General features: G+C 37.1%; 1 protein-coding gene across 2 annotated transcripts; it reads left to right on the plus strand.

Moving 5' to 3' along the window:
• The first annotated feature begins 572 nt into the window (after window positions 1–572).
• On the plus strand, window positions 573–14217 carry LOC132145629 (chromatin target of PRMT1 protein-like). Of its 2 annotated transcripts, none has more exons than XM_059556772.1 (6): window positions 573–854; window positions 3185–3276; window positions 4265–4415; window positions 11159–11336; window positions 11824–11952; window positions 13808–14217. In XM_059556772.1, exons 2-6 carry the CDS (start codon window positions 3212–3214, stop codon window positions 14005–14007), a joined length of 723 nt encoding a protein of 240 aa, XP_059412755.1. In that variant the 5' UTR covers window positions 573–854; window positions 3185–3211; the 3' UTR covers window positions 14008–14217. The 2 variants fall into 2 exon arrangements, with proteins under 2 accessions (XP_059412755.1, XP_059412754.1); XM_059556771.1 differs by having other exon boundaries at window positions 576–854; window positions 11818–11952.
• The last annotated feature ends 5008 nt before the right edge of the window (window positions 14218–19225 follow it).

The following is a 19225-nucleotide window of genomic DNA, read 5'->3' on the forward strand; positions in this document are numbered from 1 at the left end:
TCTGAAGTCATTTTTAACCCCGTAATTTGGCTCTGAAGCTCAGGTGAAAATGGCCAAATGGGGATAATGAGCAATTTTGTGCTGCTTGGAATTCTATAGAATTAATTTAAAAACAAACATTGCCACATTGATGGCTCAAAAATGTGTTATTGTTCAAATAACATATTGTTTAAAATAAAAAAATATATAAAAGAATTTAAAAATCAATAACAAAAATGTTATCAAGTGTAATATTTCTGTAAAGGCTAGAGACAAATTGGCATTTCAGTAGAATGACCCTTTTCTTTAAAATAACAATAATAATTATAATTATACATGTTTTATACAAGAATTTAGCTATTGTGTGCAATATTTTTTATTATTTAAATTATTTTGTCTCACCGCAGGACGACAGGAAGAATATTGTAATTTCTCAAATGTAATTTAAAATGGTTAAACCTGCCCAGAACACCTTAAAATGTGCCGCGACGTTTAATAATATCTAGAAAATATTTTATGTCTACAATCTTGATGCACGCTCAACGTCACGCACAACTAGAAAATCTCGCGATATCTGACGTAGATCTCCATTTTCCTCGCTCGCGCAGCTGCTAGGCTGCTAGCACCATTTTGTGATGAATGAGGGGAGGTAGTTAGAGTTGCGGATTAGACGTAGATTGGTGTTATATAGCCACTTTTCTGGGATATAGCTTTGTTTTTAAGTTCTAAGATATATTAAGAAGAAGGAGCGTTAGTTGTACAGTTGTCGTGCGCTAAGTAGAGAAGTTTGGAGCGTGATTGTGTCGAGTCAAGTCAGCGAGCGCTAAGCTAACGTTACACAGCTAACATATCTACTCGAGTCTTTTAGAGAAAAGGTGAGAATTAAATATATCTTACACATTAACATATAAAATTAGAGTGGTTAATATGTGAATAAGAACGATTTTTGTGTGATTTTTAGGTTGATATTGAAATAAGGCTGATGAGCAGTCGTGCAGTTATGTAAATCCTTCTGTTTAACCGTCGAGTCTTGTTGTTTTATCATTATGTATGATATTTTCAAACACACTGAGCTCCTGAACAGAATTTATGAACATCATAAGCACTATTATACCTACTGCAAACATGTAATGCTGTGTAGGTCTTAAATCTATTTAAATAAATTTGAAAAAATAAATGTAAATGTTCAAATAAATAATCAAGGGAAGGGAATTAAAGGGAGTCAAGGATAAATGGAAAAAGGGAGAAGATTATTATTATAAGATTAAAATAAATATGAATTATTCAAACAAATAAACGAGGTCCACAAGGTTTTTTGGGGGGAAATATGTGGAAAAGTTTAGAGAAAACTGTAAAAAATAAAAAAAAAGGTAGAAAATAAATAATCAAAATGTAAAGATTTAAATAAAAGAATGTATATTTGCATAAATAAAAAGATTAAATAAACGGGAACCAATCCCTTGCACATTTTTGGGGTTTATTTTCTAGGCAATATGTGAAACAAATTTAGAGAGCAAACTGTAAAAAAAAAAAAAAAACTGTTTAGAGAAAAACTAAAATAAAATTACAGTACTCAAGAAAAAATGAAACAAGTAGGGGGACAAAAATCACCTTAAAATAAAAAATATCTAAGTATTTTAAAAATATTTTCACTGTATATAATGTTTCTTGCTCTTTATACAATAAAATGTAGTTACAGGGCTCGACATTAAGCTTTGACATGAGCTAAGTAAATAAATCATTCACTTGTCCGAGTAAAATAAGATTCTTGTGGATAAAGTTTTTTTTGTTGTTGTTGTTTTTTTTTTGGCACAAATGTAATTTATTCTGAAGCAGTCTCATCAGAGCTCTATAAGGTATTACTTTAATCAGCATATTTTAGATATTTGCCTTCAATTGATTGCTGGCACACTTTTTAACTTTATGTAGGACAATATTTTGATTAAATTAACTAAACTGATTAAATGTACGTGTCCATTAACGTTGATTTTTACATTTGATCAATACGTTAAGTTAGAATAATAAGACACTATATGGTTGTTACTATTCAAATGAAATCAGTATCAACAAACTCTGTCCACTGCAGAGGAAACACAGAAGCTGCGTCGAAAGTGCCATTTAGATGTATTTACTCAGACTGTTTAATGAAGATAGGTTCCATAAATTCACTTACTCAAAATTGTAAATGCATAAATAATGTTATTAGATTAATGTTTTACTTTTTTTGACATACAAATATGAAATGTTGGAAAAATGCACTGATACTTTTAAATATGAAATTAAACCACCAGTAGGTGGTGGCAAGTCACTGTCTTAATGAGTGAATCACTGATTCAACCGATTCATTCAAATGTCTGATTCATTCAATAAATGAAGCAAGTAACCGTTTTTATAAATGGCTCACTGAATCATTGACTCTTTCAAAAATGAGTCGTTTAGTAACCAAAGACTGTTGCGTGTTTCTCAGAGATGCGCGACTGTTCTGCTGTGGCTAACTGCTGTTAACGAAATGGAGCAAAAACGATCCGCAATGTGTCAAAATGTCAGTTAATGACTTTTATAAAATCAATGTCATATTTGCAATCGAGTTGAAAGTCGGGAAAACATCACTCTTGTTTGTGCGATGTTGCATATATTATATATCTTTTTTCTACCGCATCATTTGTTCATGTTTGTTTCTTTGTGTGTGCTGTTCTTATAGTGTTGATTTCTCCGTGACAGTCTGCACGAGCCACAACTGACGCGATCTTGATACTGTCAATACATTATCCTCTACTAGTCACCGTTTACACAAATAATAAAATCTGATTCATTCTTGCCAAAGTTTCCGTGCTTCCCTAGTTATTGTTTATTCAAATTTTGATCAGGTTACTTCTCCGGTCGGGCAAGTAAAATTCTCTTTCACTTGCCCCGTCACAAAATCCACAAGCGTTAATGTCGATTGTCGAGCCCTGCAGTTGCCTTCTATATTTACACTTGGAGGTCCCTTGCATTTAAGAATGATCATATTTGTGGGTCTGTGGTGTCTGAAAGGTTAAAAACCCTAGTCTAGGTAGTCAACTCACGAGATTTTACAATACCGCTTTTAAAATGACCTTTTCTAACTTCAGGTTTCCCGATTGATTTTCTTGTTTCTGTCTGTGAAACTTTCATTTCACGCAGCATAGATACCGAACATCTATATTCTGCTGTTTCTCCCTTACAGGAGAGATCCCTGCGAGTCTGAAGGAACATGAGCGCCCCTTCTTCTCAAAAAGTCGTGCTGAAAAGCACCACCAAGGTGTCCCTGAATGAGCGGTGAGGCGCTACGCATCCTGACAGCATTATCTCAAGGCCAGGGGGAAAGCATACAGAGATAACTAAGGCACCAAGCCTCAAGACACGTGTACTATGGAGGTCATTGAGGGAGAGACATCAGACCTGACGCGGACGCTAGACCGCCCTCACGGTGTGCGCCGCTCACCCAACATGACGCCGATTACATGAGTGGAGAATAAAGATCTGATAGTGTGCCGTGTTTGGCGAGAGGTCTCTTGTGTAAGCGGTGCACACCCGGAGGTGAGAGGGTAATGGTGAGGTAAGCCGACTGCACTGCAGAAGAGCATCCTCAGCCATGGGAATAAGATGATCATGCAGGATGGTGTGTGTGTGTGCCATCCGTGTTTCTTGCCCTCTCTAACACAAAAACACACACTCTCGCTCGCTCTCTCAGATGAGTTTTTCTGCTCCTCCTCTGTGTTTCTCACTTTCTCTGGCTGTCTGCAGAATAAGGTGCTCAGTCCGTACCTAGACGTGACCTGTCCCCCCACAATCCCCTTCCCTTCTCATCAGAAGCGTCTCTCAGAACAGTGTGACGGGTCACGGTCTTGGTTGTAAGTGGCTGGGTGTCCAGACACCCCTCTTTAGCCCCGGGTCGACTCACCGTGTGGTGTCTCGGTGACTGATGACGTCACAGTGGGTTGATGCCGGCCCGTAAGTGGCAATCGCTCAGAAAAATCTCCCTCTTTTCCATCTATGTGTTATCTTTTCCCGCTAAAACCAAATCGTAGGCATTGGGTTTAAGCCAAATATGTTGGGGTGTCTCCACACATAATGGGGAGAGAGAGTGAATGAAAGCAGCTGTGGTCTAAGAAGGGCATTCTCTTGATTGCTGCAGGATCAGCTGTAGCTGCGTCCATGATGTGTGAAATGATTTGATTTGGAACCCTCCTTTCCTCGTATCCCCCTTTCCCTCCTCTTTCTCTCTCTCTCGCTCTACCCTCCTTCTTCTGTTGTGTCCCACAAGCTTCACGAACATGCTGAAGAACAAGCAGCCGACAGTGAGTAGCATCCGGGCGAGCATCCAGCAGCAGCACATGGCCAGTGCGAGGAACCGTCGGCTCGCTCAGCAGATGGAGAACAGGCCCTCTGTGCAGGCTGCCCTGCAACACAAACAGGTAAGAGAGGAACATGTGCAAAGATGACCCATCATGACACTGAGCTCGTATAGATGGAGCTGCAGATCAGCTGCTTTAACTGTACAAGTGAATGCAAAAGGCTATTGAATATGTACACTACTGTTTGCATTTTTATTGTTCAATTTATTTATTTTTTCTCAGCAAGGGCACATTAAATTGATCAAAAGTGGCAGAAAGGACAATTATTTCAATTTAAAAATAAAATTTATTTTTTAATTTTTTACATTGATAAAAAAAATCCATTACAGGGAACTACACTGCGACCAAAATGGTCACATATGCGACCTTTTGAAATGACATTGCGACCCAAATTTTTTTGAGGTCGCAAATGTATCACTGATTATTTTTGTACCTACCTTATGTTTTAGGCAATATGCTATTATTTACTAAGAGCATTTATTAAAACAGAAATGTGTATTTTAAGAATACGTTTTATAACGTGCTCCGAGCATTCAACACATCAAGTTGGCTTCAGCCAAAGCTGAACTGAGTAGCTGGTTACTCGCGCGCTCTGTTCAGTGCACACGAGAGAGCCGCGTCTCACGGACAGCAACACTGAACCGAGCTCTCCTTCAGGACATTCGCGTCCTCCTGCACCTGAACGAACAAATACAAATCGCAGTTTAAACAAACGGAAAAAAAGAGCAAAAAGCGAAAGAACCCAATTCAGCACCACAGTGTTCAGGGTGCACGCAGAGATGCGTTTCAAAGTCTTCCTGCTTTTGTACCGACTAAATATGTCAAAATACCCGTCTTGGAAAGTGTGTTCGAAAAGTCTGTGGTTATTACTTAAGTGAAAGAAAAGAGTTGAGAAAGAAATCGGATGTGTATCATTATAACAGATGCATTGTCTCTTAAAGTGACCGCGCCAAATTTACTAGCTCTGCTGTCAGTGTTTTTAATGTTAATCCAAGAAAATGAAAGTAAATTACTCACTGCTCTTGACTGAATTACATTGTATTTTAAGAATTTATCCACAGTCAAACCAAAGATAAAATAAAATTGATTATATTTTTTTTACTAGTGGGTGCAGGACACAAGTTCATTTATGTGAGTATAGCAAAATACAGCGAACTGTGAAATATTATACCCAAAAATTCTTCATAATGTAGACTACCTGTGAAATTGATAAAAAAAATATATATAATAATAATAAATTAGGGACCTGACCATGTTTTGCTTAAGTGTTTCTTTCTTTAATTGCTAATGCAACCTTTTCACACCACAGAATGAACAAAGCATTGCTTGCTTAGTAACTGTTCAACAAAGTATGGATATTTGTGTAAATATTGTCATACTGACAGTTGTCTGAAGTTTTGGTTGTTTCCATTACATATCTTTCAATCAAAGTTATCTGACATTATCAAGATGAATTTGTTCTGACACAGTTTAACTCTGAGTTCTTGTCATATTTTATTACCAATTTCTAAACCATAACAAATAAACTGTGATAATGTGAGAAATGTTGAAGGTGTCTGCATACAGTTTGGTTTGACTGTGTATTTTATTTTACAGTGAAGACTATGCAGTGCTATTTTAAATTAGTTTCTGGACACCTACAAAAAAAAAAAAAAGTAAACATTGTGTAAATAGCACAAATAAATAAATAGAACGAACATACAGTAAATATTAAACAATTTCAAACAGGGCCCACTGGTACAACCTGCACCAGGGCCCCTCTAACCCCAGCTAAGGCCCTGTGTTAAGATACCAAGAAAGAGCAATTCACTGTATGTACTGTAAGAAATAAAACAAGACGTGGTTTAAAACATGGCAAGTAAAATTAAAAGCACATGTGTATGCAATACAGTTTCATTATTATCCAGAGCGGCTTACTATAAAAAATTTGTGCGACCAAATCATGTTTTGCGCCAGTAACTGAAAAAGTTAGTCACGCAAGTGCCACCAGTGGAAAAGGTTAGTGTAGTTCCCTGCATTAAGTATTAAAGGGATAGTTCACCCAAAAATCATAATTATGTTATTAATAACTCACCCTCATGTCGTTCCAAACCAGTAAGACCTTCATTTATCTTCAAAACACAGTTTAAGATATTTTAGATTTAGTCCGAGAGCTCTCAGTCCCTCCATTGAAGCTGTGTGTACGGTATACTGTCCATGTCCAGAAAGGTAAGAAAAACATCATGTCCATGTGACATCAGAGGGTCAGTTAGAATATTTTGAAGCATCGAAAAAAAAAATTGGTCCACAAATAGCAAAAACTATGACTTTATTCTGCATCGTCTTCTCTTCTGTGTCTGTTTTGAGAGAGTTCAAAACAAAGCAGTTTGTGATATCCGGTTCATGAACGAATCATTCGATGTAACCGGATCTTTTTGAACCAGTTCACCAAATCGAACTGAATCGTTTTAAACGATTCGCGTCTCTAATACGCATTAATCCACAAATGACTTAAGATGTTAACTCTTTTAATGTGGCTGACACTCCCTCTGAGTTCAAACAAACCTACAAGCCTAAAAACGCGTGGAAAACACTAGGCGCAGCTTTCTCCTTCTTTCCAAAGCGCTCGGGCAGTTGCGCCCCTGGGATGTCTGCCTTTGCTAAGCAACCATGACGTGGTCTCTCCCTGAAGACGCGGAAATTTCAGCAAAGGATAAATGGATTTGCAGCACTAAAAATAGCTTGCAGTAGCTCTGCTACTAAATTTATTTCAAAATGGCAATCCATATACAGCTATGATCAGCAGTTCCTTCATCTTAGCTGAGCTTTCAACGTTGTTACGGGAAAGGATGAAACTGATTGGTTAGTTCTTGTCACATGACCCGCGGTGCGCTTGTGGCTCTCTGAAAAGTTGAGATGTTTTTAACTCGATGCGGTGCGGACGCACCTGTTTTCGCGTGCGCGACGCTTCCATTATGAGCGCGCCTACATTAGACATAACGAACTTGAGCGCACAAAAGACGCGATATGTGAACGGCCCCTTAAAAGACAGAGCGCCGCGAGACAACCGTCACAAACCACTGAGCTACCCAGAATCAGCTCCAGATCTCTGGAAACCATGCTAAACCATAGCAGAACCCTGACTACATTTATGGTTTGTGATGCTAAAGAACATTTCATGACGTCTCAGACAACTGTAAATTTGTGGCTACTGTGGTTTAATTATAAGCGCTATCGTAAACTCATATTTACCATAGTAAAATAATTGTCTTTGCCTCTATTTTTGTATACTGTAAAAACTTATAAAATGAATAAAGGTTGAAATATTATATTAGAAGTTGTACTTTATATTTTTTTTGTAAAGTTATCCAAATGATTCATTAGCTAATCAAAAAAGGAACATTAGATTATTTATTGTAATAAAAATAATCGTTAGAGTAGTTGACTAATCTGAAAAATAATCGTTAGATTAATCGGCAGAAAAAATAAGCGTTAGTTGCAGCTCTAGAAGAAAACGGTTCACCGGTTCTTTTGCGCTCAACGTAATGGCGTCATTGGCGATGACTGTAAGCCTTCGGTTTACCCGCGCTCATAACATTAGCACAGAATCAGTTCAGAATCAATCACCAAAAGAATCAGTTCGGTTCAGACACTCTGTGTGTCAGTCTCCTTCACGCTGAATCACACATGAGCAGTATCATCAGCTCCTCAGTTCTCGAATCGGACGTGTCTGACAGAAACGGTTCTTGACTCGTGAACGAGTCATTATCTGGCTCGGCTCGGTGTTCATCTTCAGTTCTCTCTTCACAGCAGTTCAGTCAGTGTACTGTTTGAGTAAATGAATTACTCCGGGATATTGGTTTGTTTTAACTCAGAGGGAGTGTCAGCCACATTAAAAAAGTTAACAGCTTAAGTCATTTGTGGATTAATGCGTATTGGAGACGCGAACAGTTTCAAACGATTCAGTTTGATTTGGTGAACTGTTTCAAAAAGATCCGGTTACATCGAATGATTCGTTCATGAACCGGATATCACAAACTGCTTTGTTTTGAACTCTCTCACACAACAGACACAGAAGAGAAGACAATGCTGAATAAAGTCGTAGTTTTTGCTGTTTTTGGACCAAAATTTATTTTCGATGCTTCAAAAAATTCTAACTGACCCTCTGATGTCACATGGACTACTTTGATGATGCTTTTCTTACCTTTCTGGACATGGACAGTATACCGTACACACAGCTTCAATGGAGGGACTGAGAGCTCTCGAACTAAATCTAAAATATCTTAAACCGTGTTCAGAAGATAAATGGAGGTCTTACGGGTTTGGAACGACATGAGGGTGAGTTATTAATGACATAATTTAGATTATTGGGTGAACTATCCCTTTAACACAGAATTAAGTGTCGCAACTGTTTTCAACATTGATAATGTTTCTTGAGCAGCATAATCGAATGATTTCTGAAGGATCATGTGACACTGAAGACTGGAGGAATGATGCTGAAAATGTAGCTTTGATCACAGGAATCAATTACATTTTAAAATAAATATTCAAATAAAAGGCATTGTAATAATATTTCAAAATATTATTGAAGATGCTGTATTTTTGATCAAATAAATGCAGCCATGGTGGCCATAAGAGACGACTTCAAATGTTTTTTTTTGTTTTGTTTTTTACCCCAAATGTAAATTGTAGTGTAAGATTGAAGTATGTCATCAATTAAATTTGCCCCTTTTTTTTGTTCATAATGTGCTATTAAGAAATTTTCTATGTCCAATTCTACGCAAAAAGTGAAATTTTCCAAAGGAAAATTGTCTTAATCTTTTAGTCTTTTTTTGAGTAAATACAGTTGTGTTCAAAATTATTCAACCCCCTAGAGACTGCAGTACTTTACAAATACAAGCTTTTCTGAAGATCCAGGATATAATAAAACTTGCATCTATAACAGTTCACTGGCATATTAAAAGTTATATTGTCAATATATAATGTAATATATTTGAGTTATAAGATTTTTTAATAATACTGCTGTGTCATAATTATTCAACCCCTATTCAACATTGCTGTTTTTAAATCACTTATTTGCATGGTGGGGAATAAAACCGTCTCAAAACACAATTAAGCCTTTAGAAACTCTATTAAAAACAGAATTAGCTTGAGCTGTTACACATACAGTTTGGCCCATGCATGTATTGAAGTTGAGTAGCAAAAATGTCAACAGAGATCTCACAAAAGCAAAAGAGAATAAATATCGTAGTACTTTAGAAAGGCTAAGGCTATATGATGATTTCCAAGAAATTGAAAGTTCCTAGAGACACAGTTCTCAGCCTTATTCATTAGCTTAAAATGTGTTTTACCAGAAAACCTTTGAGAGGTTGTGGAAGAAAAAGCACAATATCATAAAATGTTTAATCAGAGCAACTGAGAAAAAACCTGCAATGTACAGCCAAAGACTTGCAAGATGACCCGATGAAAGGAGGAAAACCATTTCAATGCAGTGTGTAAGAAGAACACTAGACAAGTATGGCCTTCATGTTGAGACATCTTGATAAATACCACTCTTGATCAAGAAGAACAAAAAGCAAACTTAAACTTGATAAAAATTCATTTGTGTAGACCTGTGGAGCTCTGGAGGAATGTTTTATGGAGTGATGTGACCAAACTGGAACTTTTTGGACCCATGGATCAGCGGTATGTCTGCTGCAAAAAATGGCAAAGCTCATAAGCAGAAGAACACCATCTCCATCGTCAAACTTGGAGGTGGATCAGTCCTGTTATGGGGTTTCTTTACTGTAGAAGGAAGTGGAAATCATGACTGTATGAAGGACATCATGGATTCTTTAAAGTGTCAGGCCATTTTGACAAGAATTGTGATTCCTTTGGTGCAAAGACTGAAGCTGATGCTCAATGGGCTTTCCTGCAGGACAGTCATCCCAAAGTACACATTCAGATCTACTACTGCTTGGTTCAGGGATCAGTCACAATGTACTTGAGTGTCCTGTTCAGTCTCCAGGCTTAATTCTCATTTTAAATATCTGGTTGAATTTGAAGAAAGCAGTGGCAATGTGAAAACCAAAGATTATCAGTGATCTGAAAGCTTTTTCAGGCGTGGAATGGGCCAAGACTTTAGTAGAGAGGTGACAGAAGCTTCTAAACGCTTACAGACAGCGTTTATTGGTGATTTTAAAGAATAAAAGATTCTGCACAAAGGGGGTTGAATAATTTTGAACATGAATGTTTAGAGCCAATTCGAATTTTATCATGATTCATCAATGTTCCATTCTCAGAATCACTCAAAAGTGTATTAACAAACTTTCTCTAATACTTTACTGATGCCTTTGTTAAATTGATTTCATAAAATGTTATCCTCCACAGCAAATTGTCTTGCAAGTCAAGGGGGTTGAATAATTTTGAACACAACTGTATGCTCCATGCATGAAACAATTTTAGTTTTCAGCTCACATCCGAACAAGTTAGCACAGGCATGTTCAATTTTCTAGGAATTATTTTAGGGTAATGTTGTGGGTGGTGCAGCCATTCTACAGTTTACGTGTCAATTTAATTTTGGCTGATAATGCTGTTACCTTTATGGTAAGACTTTACAATCTGAAGTCACAAAACTGCAGGCTCTCAGTTCATTCTGGTCTGAAACATGCACTTTTTTGCATGGGTAAAACAAAGTTGTTGGTTTTTACATGTTGCATATCACGTTTCATTATTTTGTAATACATTACAGATTTATTCCGAAACTCAATTCATGCTTTTATAAGTTAGGCATACCACATTTAAGTCAGCCCAGTGTAACAATCCTTCATATCACCCGCCTGTAGAGCCTAAAACAGCGACTTGGGAAGAGCAACATCCAGGCCAGGCTGGGTCGGCCCATCGCCTCGCTGATGCCGGGAGGCGGCAGAGGACGAGGTTTTCCTGGAGGATTTCGAGGAGCTGGACGAGGACTGCGGGGAAGAGGGAGAGGTGGAGGCATGAGAGGAGCACTCTCTCTAAGAGGTGACTGTCTTTTCATCACACGGCTGTTTGTGTTCTCCAGTGCACTACTAGTTTACTGTTAATTAAAACAAAGCTGAATACCCTCTATTTATACACAAACACAGGTTCTAATTATGTGGCTTTATTATTTTTCACTACTGTGTTATTATTCCAATGTATAATCCTTGTTCGCCAAGTAATAACCTGTGAAGCTGATGTGGAAATAAACTTAAATCAAGTCCAGATTGAGATCATTTGGAGATTATTTTTGCAGTTGAAATAAAAATGGAGAATCAGTTGTAATTTTGACTCATTGCAGATCTTGAATTATCTTTTAGTTTTTGAGAGAAGTTCACAGTAAAAGACATGGCATTGTCCTGTGTGGTTAAACAATGGGATTCTTAGTAATGGTGTTATAAATGAACTGCAGGTACTCCCTTATGCACTCTGGAAGTAGTTTTTACCTCCATTTTCATGTGGTGAAATGATCTTTTTCTGTCAGGTGCAGGTCAGATGAGAGGTAGGGGTGGTCCTGGACGTATCGGTCTCCGTCGAGGCATGCGTTATCGCGGAGGAGCTGCAGGACGAGGTGCTATGGGTGGCCGAGGAGCAGCACGTGGAGCACCTGGAGGAAGAGGTGAGAAATATTAGGGCTGGGCCATATGGACAAAAAATAAAATCAAATATTTTTGGGCTGAAATGCGATATACGGTGTATCTCAGTATTTTCTGCATTTTCTGTTTGGATTAAAAATGTATTTCATTCATTCTGCCCAATGTTGTCCCAATGAAACCATGTTTATATTAAAGACAATGTAAGCAAATATAGTGAAAGTATAGGATATGTTGTCCATTATGTGCAAAAAGGGACTAAAATCACATTGCATTCCAATATTGTGACATTACAAACAAAAATAATGCTTTTTAAAGCAGAAGTTCAATTCACTAAGCTAAAAATTAAGTTATTTGGATTACTCTATTACTGCTATCTGCTATTATTAAATACACTTGTTAGTTACATTTATTTATATAAATAATTTTCAAACAAAAAATTGTCATTGACGTGTCTGAATTGGGAAATTGATTGTTTCCTCTTGCCTTGACATGGCGTTAAATCATTAACTAACTTGTAGGTTTAAAATTTGACAATGTTTGGTGTGCCCGTTCAATGAAGTACTTGAAGTCTAGTGGAGAATCACATGCAGAAGGCTCCTGACAGCAAAATGGAAATACTTCCATGATTGTCTAATGTTTACAGATGGAGACCACACCTGTATGTTATGCACTGATGAAAATGCACATCTCAAATGCATTAAACGGCGCAAATAGCGGACATGAGTCTGTCAGAGCATCTGATGGGGCAAGCCGCTTTGAACTATGCATGTTAACTATATCTTACGATTGATTTTAAAGTCCTTGATACAAAGCATGTCTCATGTTTAGGAAAAACTGGATTATGCACTTTACCGGCAGCAGCTCACTCTGTGTCCTCCGTGATTCAGATGGGCGTTTATAAAACTACTGTATATCGAGAAAAATGGTATTGCAATATCAATACCATTGCCATCACCAGTGAATCAAGTCCTGGCCTACATATTCATGTTCAAGAAGCCGTTTCACTCCTATATACATCACAATAAGGAAAAATACCATTGAAACAACATCTTTCAATGAGCTTTGAACATAAAAAAAAATGCAGTCTTCTGCCAGTTAGTGTTTTCTGTTTTGTGCTTAAAGGATAAGTCCATTTCCAGAATAAAAACTTCCTGATAATTTACTCACCCCCATGTCTGTTTGTCTTCAGTCACAAAGAAATTAGTTTTTTTGAGGAAAACATTCCAGGTTCCATTCCAGGAAAACATTCCAATGGTCAAAATGCAGCTTCAAAGGGCTCCACATGATCTCCGCCGAGGAATAAGGGCTTTATCTAGCGAAACGATTGCTCAATTTCTTAAAAACTAACATTTATATAATTTTTTACCACAAATGCTCATCTTGCTCTAGCTTTGTGATGTGTATCCGTGTCGTCACACAGTTCTTCGTCTTTGTACTTCGTTTAAAAACTTTCTCATTTTCTCCTCCTGCTTTAAAATCATCCAACATCAGTGTTTTTTTTTTGTTTGTTTTTTTTTTTTTTTTTTTTCACGTTTTCTTTGTAATCTCTGGGCCGGTACTTCCACCTATATGTCATGCATGACTGTTCCTACAGACGCACATCGCAGCCAAGATTTTGATTTGTGGTTAAAAAGTGTATAAATATAACTGAAAGAAAATGACTGATTGTTTTGGTAGATACGGCCCTTATAGCCCTTTGAAGCTGCAATGAAACTGCATTTTTTAATCTTGAAATCGTTAGCAAACAAATCCTGGAATGGTTTCCTCGCGTCATTTCTTTGTGACTGAAAAAAGAAAGGCATGAACATCTTGGGTGACATGGAGGTGAGTAAATGATCCTTTAGATGTGACATTAAAGTCTGTGCTTGTCTCTGTTAGGCCGCGGGGGTCTGAGAGGTCGTGGAGGGTTTGCAGGAAGGGGTCGTGGACGCGGCAGAGGCCGAGGAGCAGGCCGTCCCATCGTCACACGAGAGCAGTTGGACAACCAGCTTGATGCTTACATGTCCAAGACCAAGGGCCATCTGGATGCCGAGCTGGACGCATACATGGCCCAGGCAGACCCTGAGAGCATGGAGTAACCAGAGCCGAGCTGAGAGAGAGACTGCAGCCCCCCGAAGATCTGCAGAGAATAGACTGATTGACAAGATACACGTCCAGTACCATTGAACCTGTTGCTCTTGGACACTCCCTGAGAAGACGTTTTAAACTTGAAGGTTGTACAAAGTTATGTACTATCCCTGTTACCTTCAAAGATTTGTGAGTCGCCACTTGCGTTTTCTAAACTGAACTCTGTATCATCATAAAAGCCTTACCACGGTACTTAAACACAAGTCATCTTAGAAAACGTTTTGGCAGTGAAGTGAAGAAAAAAAAAAAACTTGTTTTCAACTGAGCTATAATAATAGACATTGTGTTTATTTTTTGGCTGAAATTCAGAAAATGGCCCAATGTGTGAGGAACTGAACTGAACCAAGTACATTTGATCATCCGGTGTGAAAAAGTGGTTTATATAGATGAACGGATGTTAATTACCGTAATGCTCTACAAATGAAACTTACCTTTTTATTATTGTATTTTTATTATGTTTTAAAGTAGAACTTTTATTCAGTATACACAATCTAGATAAGTCTTTTTCTTTTTTTTGTCAGACACAACATATGTTTTAAAAGTATATTGTAACCTACAACCAATTTGTTTTTTTTTTGGCTTCAAATAAATCTTGGCCATAAGACTCGTGTGCTTTCTTAAGGATATTATCAACACTAACTTTATAGACATTTAATGATTTTTTTTTTTTGTTTGTTTGTTTTGTCTTACAAGCTTCAAATATTAAGTATCTCCAAAAGAGGGAGATATAAAGCTGTCTGTGTGTGGTATTTTATTTATTTTCTTTCTTCAAAGCATAATTTAGATGGAAATAATTCAATGTTTCTGGGGTGTATGAATGTGTACAGTGAGAACTGTACATAACTCTGTTCTATGGTCTATACATATCGAAGGAATTCGATTGTAAAATATATTTTACAATACACGGGACGGTTGAAACATCAAAAACATGAAATCAGAGGCTAGTGTTAAAAGAAAAAGAGATCATGAGGTCCCGATGGTTCAGGAATAGGTAATAAATTACAAATCCATTTAAGACTGAAAAATGTAAAACATTTTTAACATGATTTACATATTGTCTTATGTTGCAAGCATTCATAATTATATATTATGCAAACAAAAATTAATCGTTTGACAGTACACTTTTTTTCTTCTCTCCTAAGTAAATAGGTGAAAGAGGTTCAGATGACACTGTTTGGGAATGCCTGCATTACATGTAAATAAGAAATAACGTGAAGTTTTTGCAATTCAGTGTGTTTGAACGATAAAAGCCCACCCAAATGATATAGTAATACATGGTGAAATAACCTAATTCCGATAAAACGTGATGCAATCTTGAAATACTTCTTAAACCTGAAGTGATTTTTATAAATCAGTGGTTAAATGCTGTGTTTGCACCTGATTATTGCCTGTTCTCTGTGTGAATGTCCATTAAACTGGAAGACTTTCTGAGTCTGTCTGTAAGCAGCAGGCTATTTTAGAAAGAAACATTTAAAAGATAAAAAGGGGACTAGGGAGAATCAATAAATTATTAATAATGCTATAGTGTGATTAATATGTAGCCTAATCAATAAAAAGGGAATTGTCCGATCACGAGCATTCTTAATTAGTTACTTAATTTCTTAAATCTGATTACCTAATTAAGATCGCATGTAATTAATGACTACAAAGCACTGTTAAATGTCTTCGCTGGACATATGCAAGATATTACAACCGCATAACTGAGTATTTGTCGTGTTGTTTATGGGCTTCTTTGTTTCATATAAACATTTAGTTCACGGGGGAAAAGTTGAGGCTGCACAGCACAAGCGAGATGATGCTCGAATCCATTGAAGTTACAGGTGAGTCTGTTAGGATATGATGTTACAACACTGTTCTTCAGTGGATTGCACAGATGTAATGACCATCTGCTTTACGGAATTGAAGTGGATGTTAAACTAAAACGAGATTTCTTAGAATTAATTGCAGAGACTTGAAAGGAACCGGTTTCATACATTAGAATCCACCAAAATTAGACTACCACGACACTGTTTAATTACAAAAATGGCTCCAGAAAGTAAAATGAGTTCACTGTTGTCGTGTCGAATTCATTGAATTGCGTCTAAGTCTACTTTATGCATGATACATCATCCAATGAAGCCCTAAGATCATCATTACGAGAGGCACGTGGAGTATTGCTGCCATTTGACGTTAACACTGATACAGTAAATGCATCCTTATTCTATCTTCCTAAGATGATGTAATCATACATAACAGTACATTTATTCATTTAGCAGATGCCTTTATCCAAAGTGACGAATGTGGACCAGACAGGGATTACGAAAGCCTGCAGGATCATTGAATGCAGAGCATGTGATGATTGTCAAGCAGTACCTGTCATGCTGAATGGGGAATATTATTTGTGGGGAATATTATTTGTTGTGTTTTCTAATAAGATAAGTCTGGTCTGTGAAGACAAATCACTAGACAGTGAAAGAGCTGCTTACAGCGTGCTGTGCTGTTCGGATCTGTTTCTCGTCTTTTGTTGGATTCAAGGTTAAGTGGGCGAAGGGGATTTTGTTTCCAGGGAAATGGGGATGCAACACTGAATGGACAATTACGAGCTTAGGACCAGCAGTATTTCCTTTACTTGAAATTCCACCTAGTGCTCTCGGTTATCCCATCCTAATATGTTTAGATATTTAAACTTTGGGATTGTTTGGCCCACGAAGCATCCTTTCGTTGTTTCCTTTGTGCCCTGGAAAAGGAAGGGCACATTTCAAGGCCACTATTGAAGGAGGCTTTGAAACGGATTGTCTTCATCGTGCAACTGTGATGCTTTGAAAGGATACATGTCATATTGCATTGACTTTGGCGGACGGTGCTTGCGATCATTGCACATTAGCATTAGTGTCTAGCAAATAGTGTTACCTTAAAATTCACAGAGACATAAATTCATACTTTGGTTTTGTTTTAAATTGTATTGCATGCTGCATGGCTTCAAAAAGGACTTAGGAGAGAATTAGCAAATGTACATAAGGATTCAGTCATGGTTGTCTGAGAGCTGACTTGCCCTGAATTTGGTTAAAGAGCTGTAGTGTGTCAGAAGTCACAGCAAATCTGCCCTCAAGGTCTCTGCTTCAATCTCTCTCATGACCTGCCACATTTAGCATTCATTTGCTTTCGACCTTTTTTTATGCTGATATCTTCTATAAGATGTTGCGTTTGTTATTCTCATTCACATCCCGTAATCCAGCTCCTGTGTGGGCCCTTCTCCAACTCATACCAGTAGTATATATGAATATCCTGAAGAACTTGATCAGCTGGATCAGATGTTTTTAATTACTTACTAGTTTTACTTACTAGTCACCCCCCTTTTTTGGCATGGAGACAGAAATGACATACCCAAAATAAAAATGTTTTGCTCATGATTCTCTCTGACTAGATACATAATCAACATTTTTCCACAAAGCTGAAACTTCAAAGTTTACTGTTCAGGAATCAGAATCACTCAGACGGTTATGATAATAGAGATAAGCTCAAAAAATAAAATATTAAAAACATATTTTTTAAATGTATTTTAAAAATTGTTGATGTAGGATATGAGTTTGAAAACACATTGTAGCTAAAGCCACAAGTCTTCCAAAACTTCATAAAAAAATCATAATCGAATCTGTAAAACTGTGAATTTTATTAAATATTTTCTAAGGCCATGTCATGTGTGTTTTTAGAGAAGGCTAATTTGATTGATTTATGGCAGTTCTCATCTCTGTAAGATCTCACATGTAAACTCTCCTGTGTTCTCTGTATGTGTGTTGGCTTTGAAAACTCCCCGATTCATTATTCTATTGTCCTCACCAAACGAGTCTTTCACACCTCCGCCAGGTATGACACATTATCCGCATTATTCTTTTATCATTATTCTATTGTTTTTATTCCACCTTTATCAGCCTTTGTTGTGGTTTTTCAGGCTTTACAAAGACACAAAGCAGCGATCTCGCTTCAGTCTCTATTTGCATTTAGCCCTTATTTATCAAAAGTCTTACTATAAAAATACAACAAAACATTTTCTTACGACCTTACGTGAATTATTGTGACAAAAATGCATTATGCAGAAGAAATACACCTGCTATTAGTAGCATTAGAGCTAACGTTAGCATCAAGCTACATCAGACAATTTATGAAATTATTAGCACACTTTTACTCAAAACTCACTTTAAACCCCGATCGAGTTTTTGTAATAACTTCCTTTAGCGATCAGGGGTGGAATTTGGCCGTTTACTGTTGTAAAAATATGCTATTTATAGCCTTTTTCATCGCTGCACAAGTTAGCATTTCAGATGTACATTTTCGATTTTTTTTTTTTTTTTATAAAAACGCCCCAGATCTCAAGAAAATCTCATACCAAGCTTTACTATCGTAATCGCGGGTTTATTATTCGGATATTTCGTGTGTACAGAGGTGTTTCAGTGTTATGGTAAGATATGAACCAGGAAGTTTACAGGAAGCATGTGACACGATGTGGCGGTGTCCGGTTATGACACTCTAATATTGACATTGCGAAGGACCAATCGGAGTCTGACTGACACACACGAGCTCCCAGCTCTGCACACACACACAGAGATCGCTGGGAGAGGCTGTTTATCATCAGATCGCGTAATGTCGATTCTGTCTATATGAAGTAAACATCAGTAAATATATCCATATATCTACACGGATATGCATCTTTGGTCTATAAATCCTTATTGTCGCTGTTCAGTGAGTCTATGTGAACACAAATAAACCGCTGCTGACGTGGCTGAATATGAATGAGTGGTGAATTTCTATTCAAAATGTGGCATAATACGGATTTATTATTTTGCACTCCTGACATAAATCACTAAATAACTGTCACTGCAACAATGTTTTATCAAAATATTGGTCAAATATCGAAGCTAGAGTCAATGAATACTCATTAATCAGGTGCAGTGTTGGGGAGTAACTAGTTAAATGTAACGGCGTTACGTAATTTAATTACAAAATTAATGTAACCGTAATTAGTTACAGTTACTAAGAAAAAATTAGTAATTAAATTACAGTTACTTATGAAATTTTTAACGATTACAAAGTGGATTACATTTGAATATTTACACACATCCAAATACAGATTTAACTGATATCTTTCCCAAATTGCACTGACTATTCAGAGACATACCGCCCTAATAATTTCCG

This window comes from Carassius carassius, chromosome 8, assembly GCF_963082965.1.
Source record: "Carassius carassius chromosome 8, fCarCar2.1, whole genome shotgun sequence".
Lineage (NCBI taxonomy): Eukaryota > Metazoa > Chordata > Actinopteri > Cypriniformes > Cyprinidae > Carassius > Carassius carassius.

Bases quoted from the DNA above. Each gene is read 5' to 3' on its own strand.
- LOC132145629 (XM_059556771.1), top strand. From the start codon at position 3,212: ATGAGCGCCCCTTCTTCTCAAAAAGTCGTGCTGAAAAGCACCACCAAG. The intron at 11,337-11,817 runs GTGACTGTCTTT...TTTTTCTGTCAG, and splicing joins AGGAGCACTCTCTCTAAGAG to GTGCAGGTCAGATGAGAGGT. The intron at 11,953-13,807 runs GTGAGAAATATT...TGTCTCTGTTAG, and splicing joins TGGAGCACCTGGAGGAAGAG to GCCGCGGGGGTCTGAGAGGT.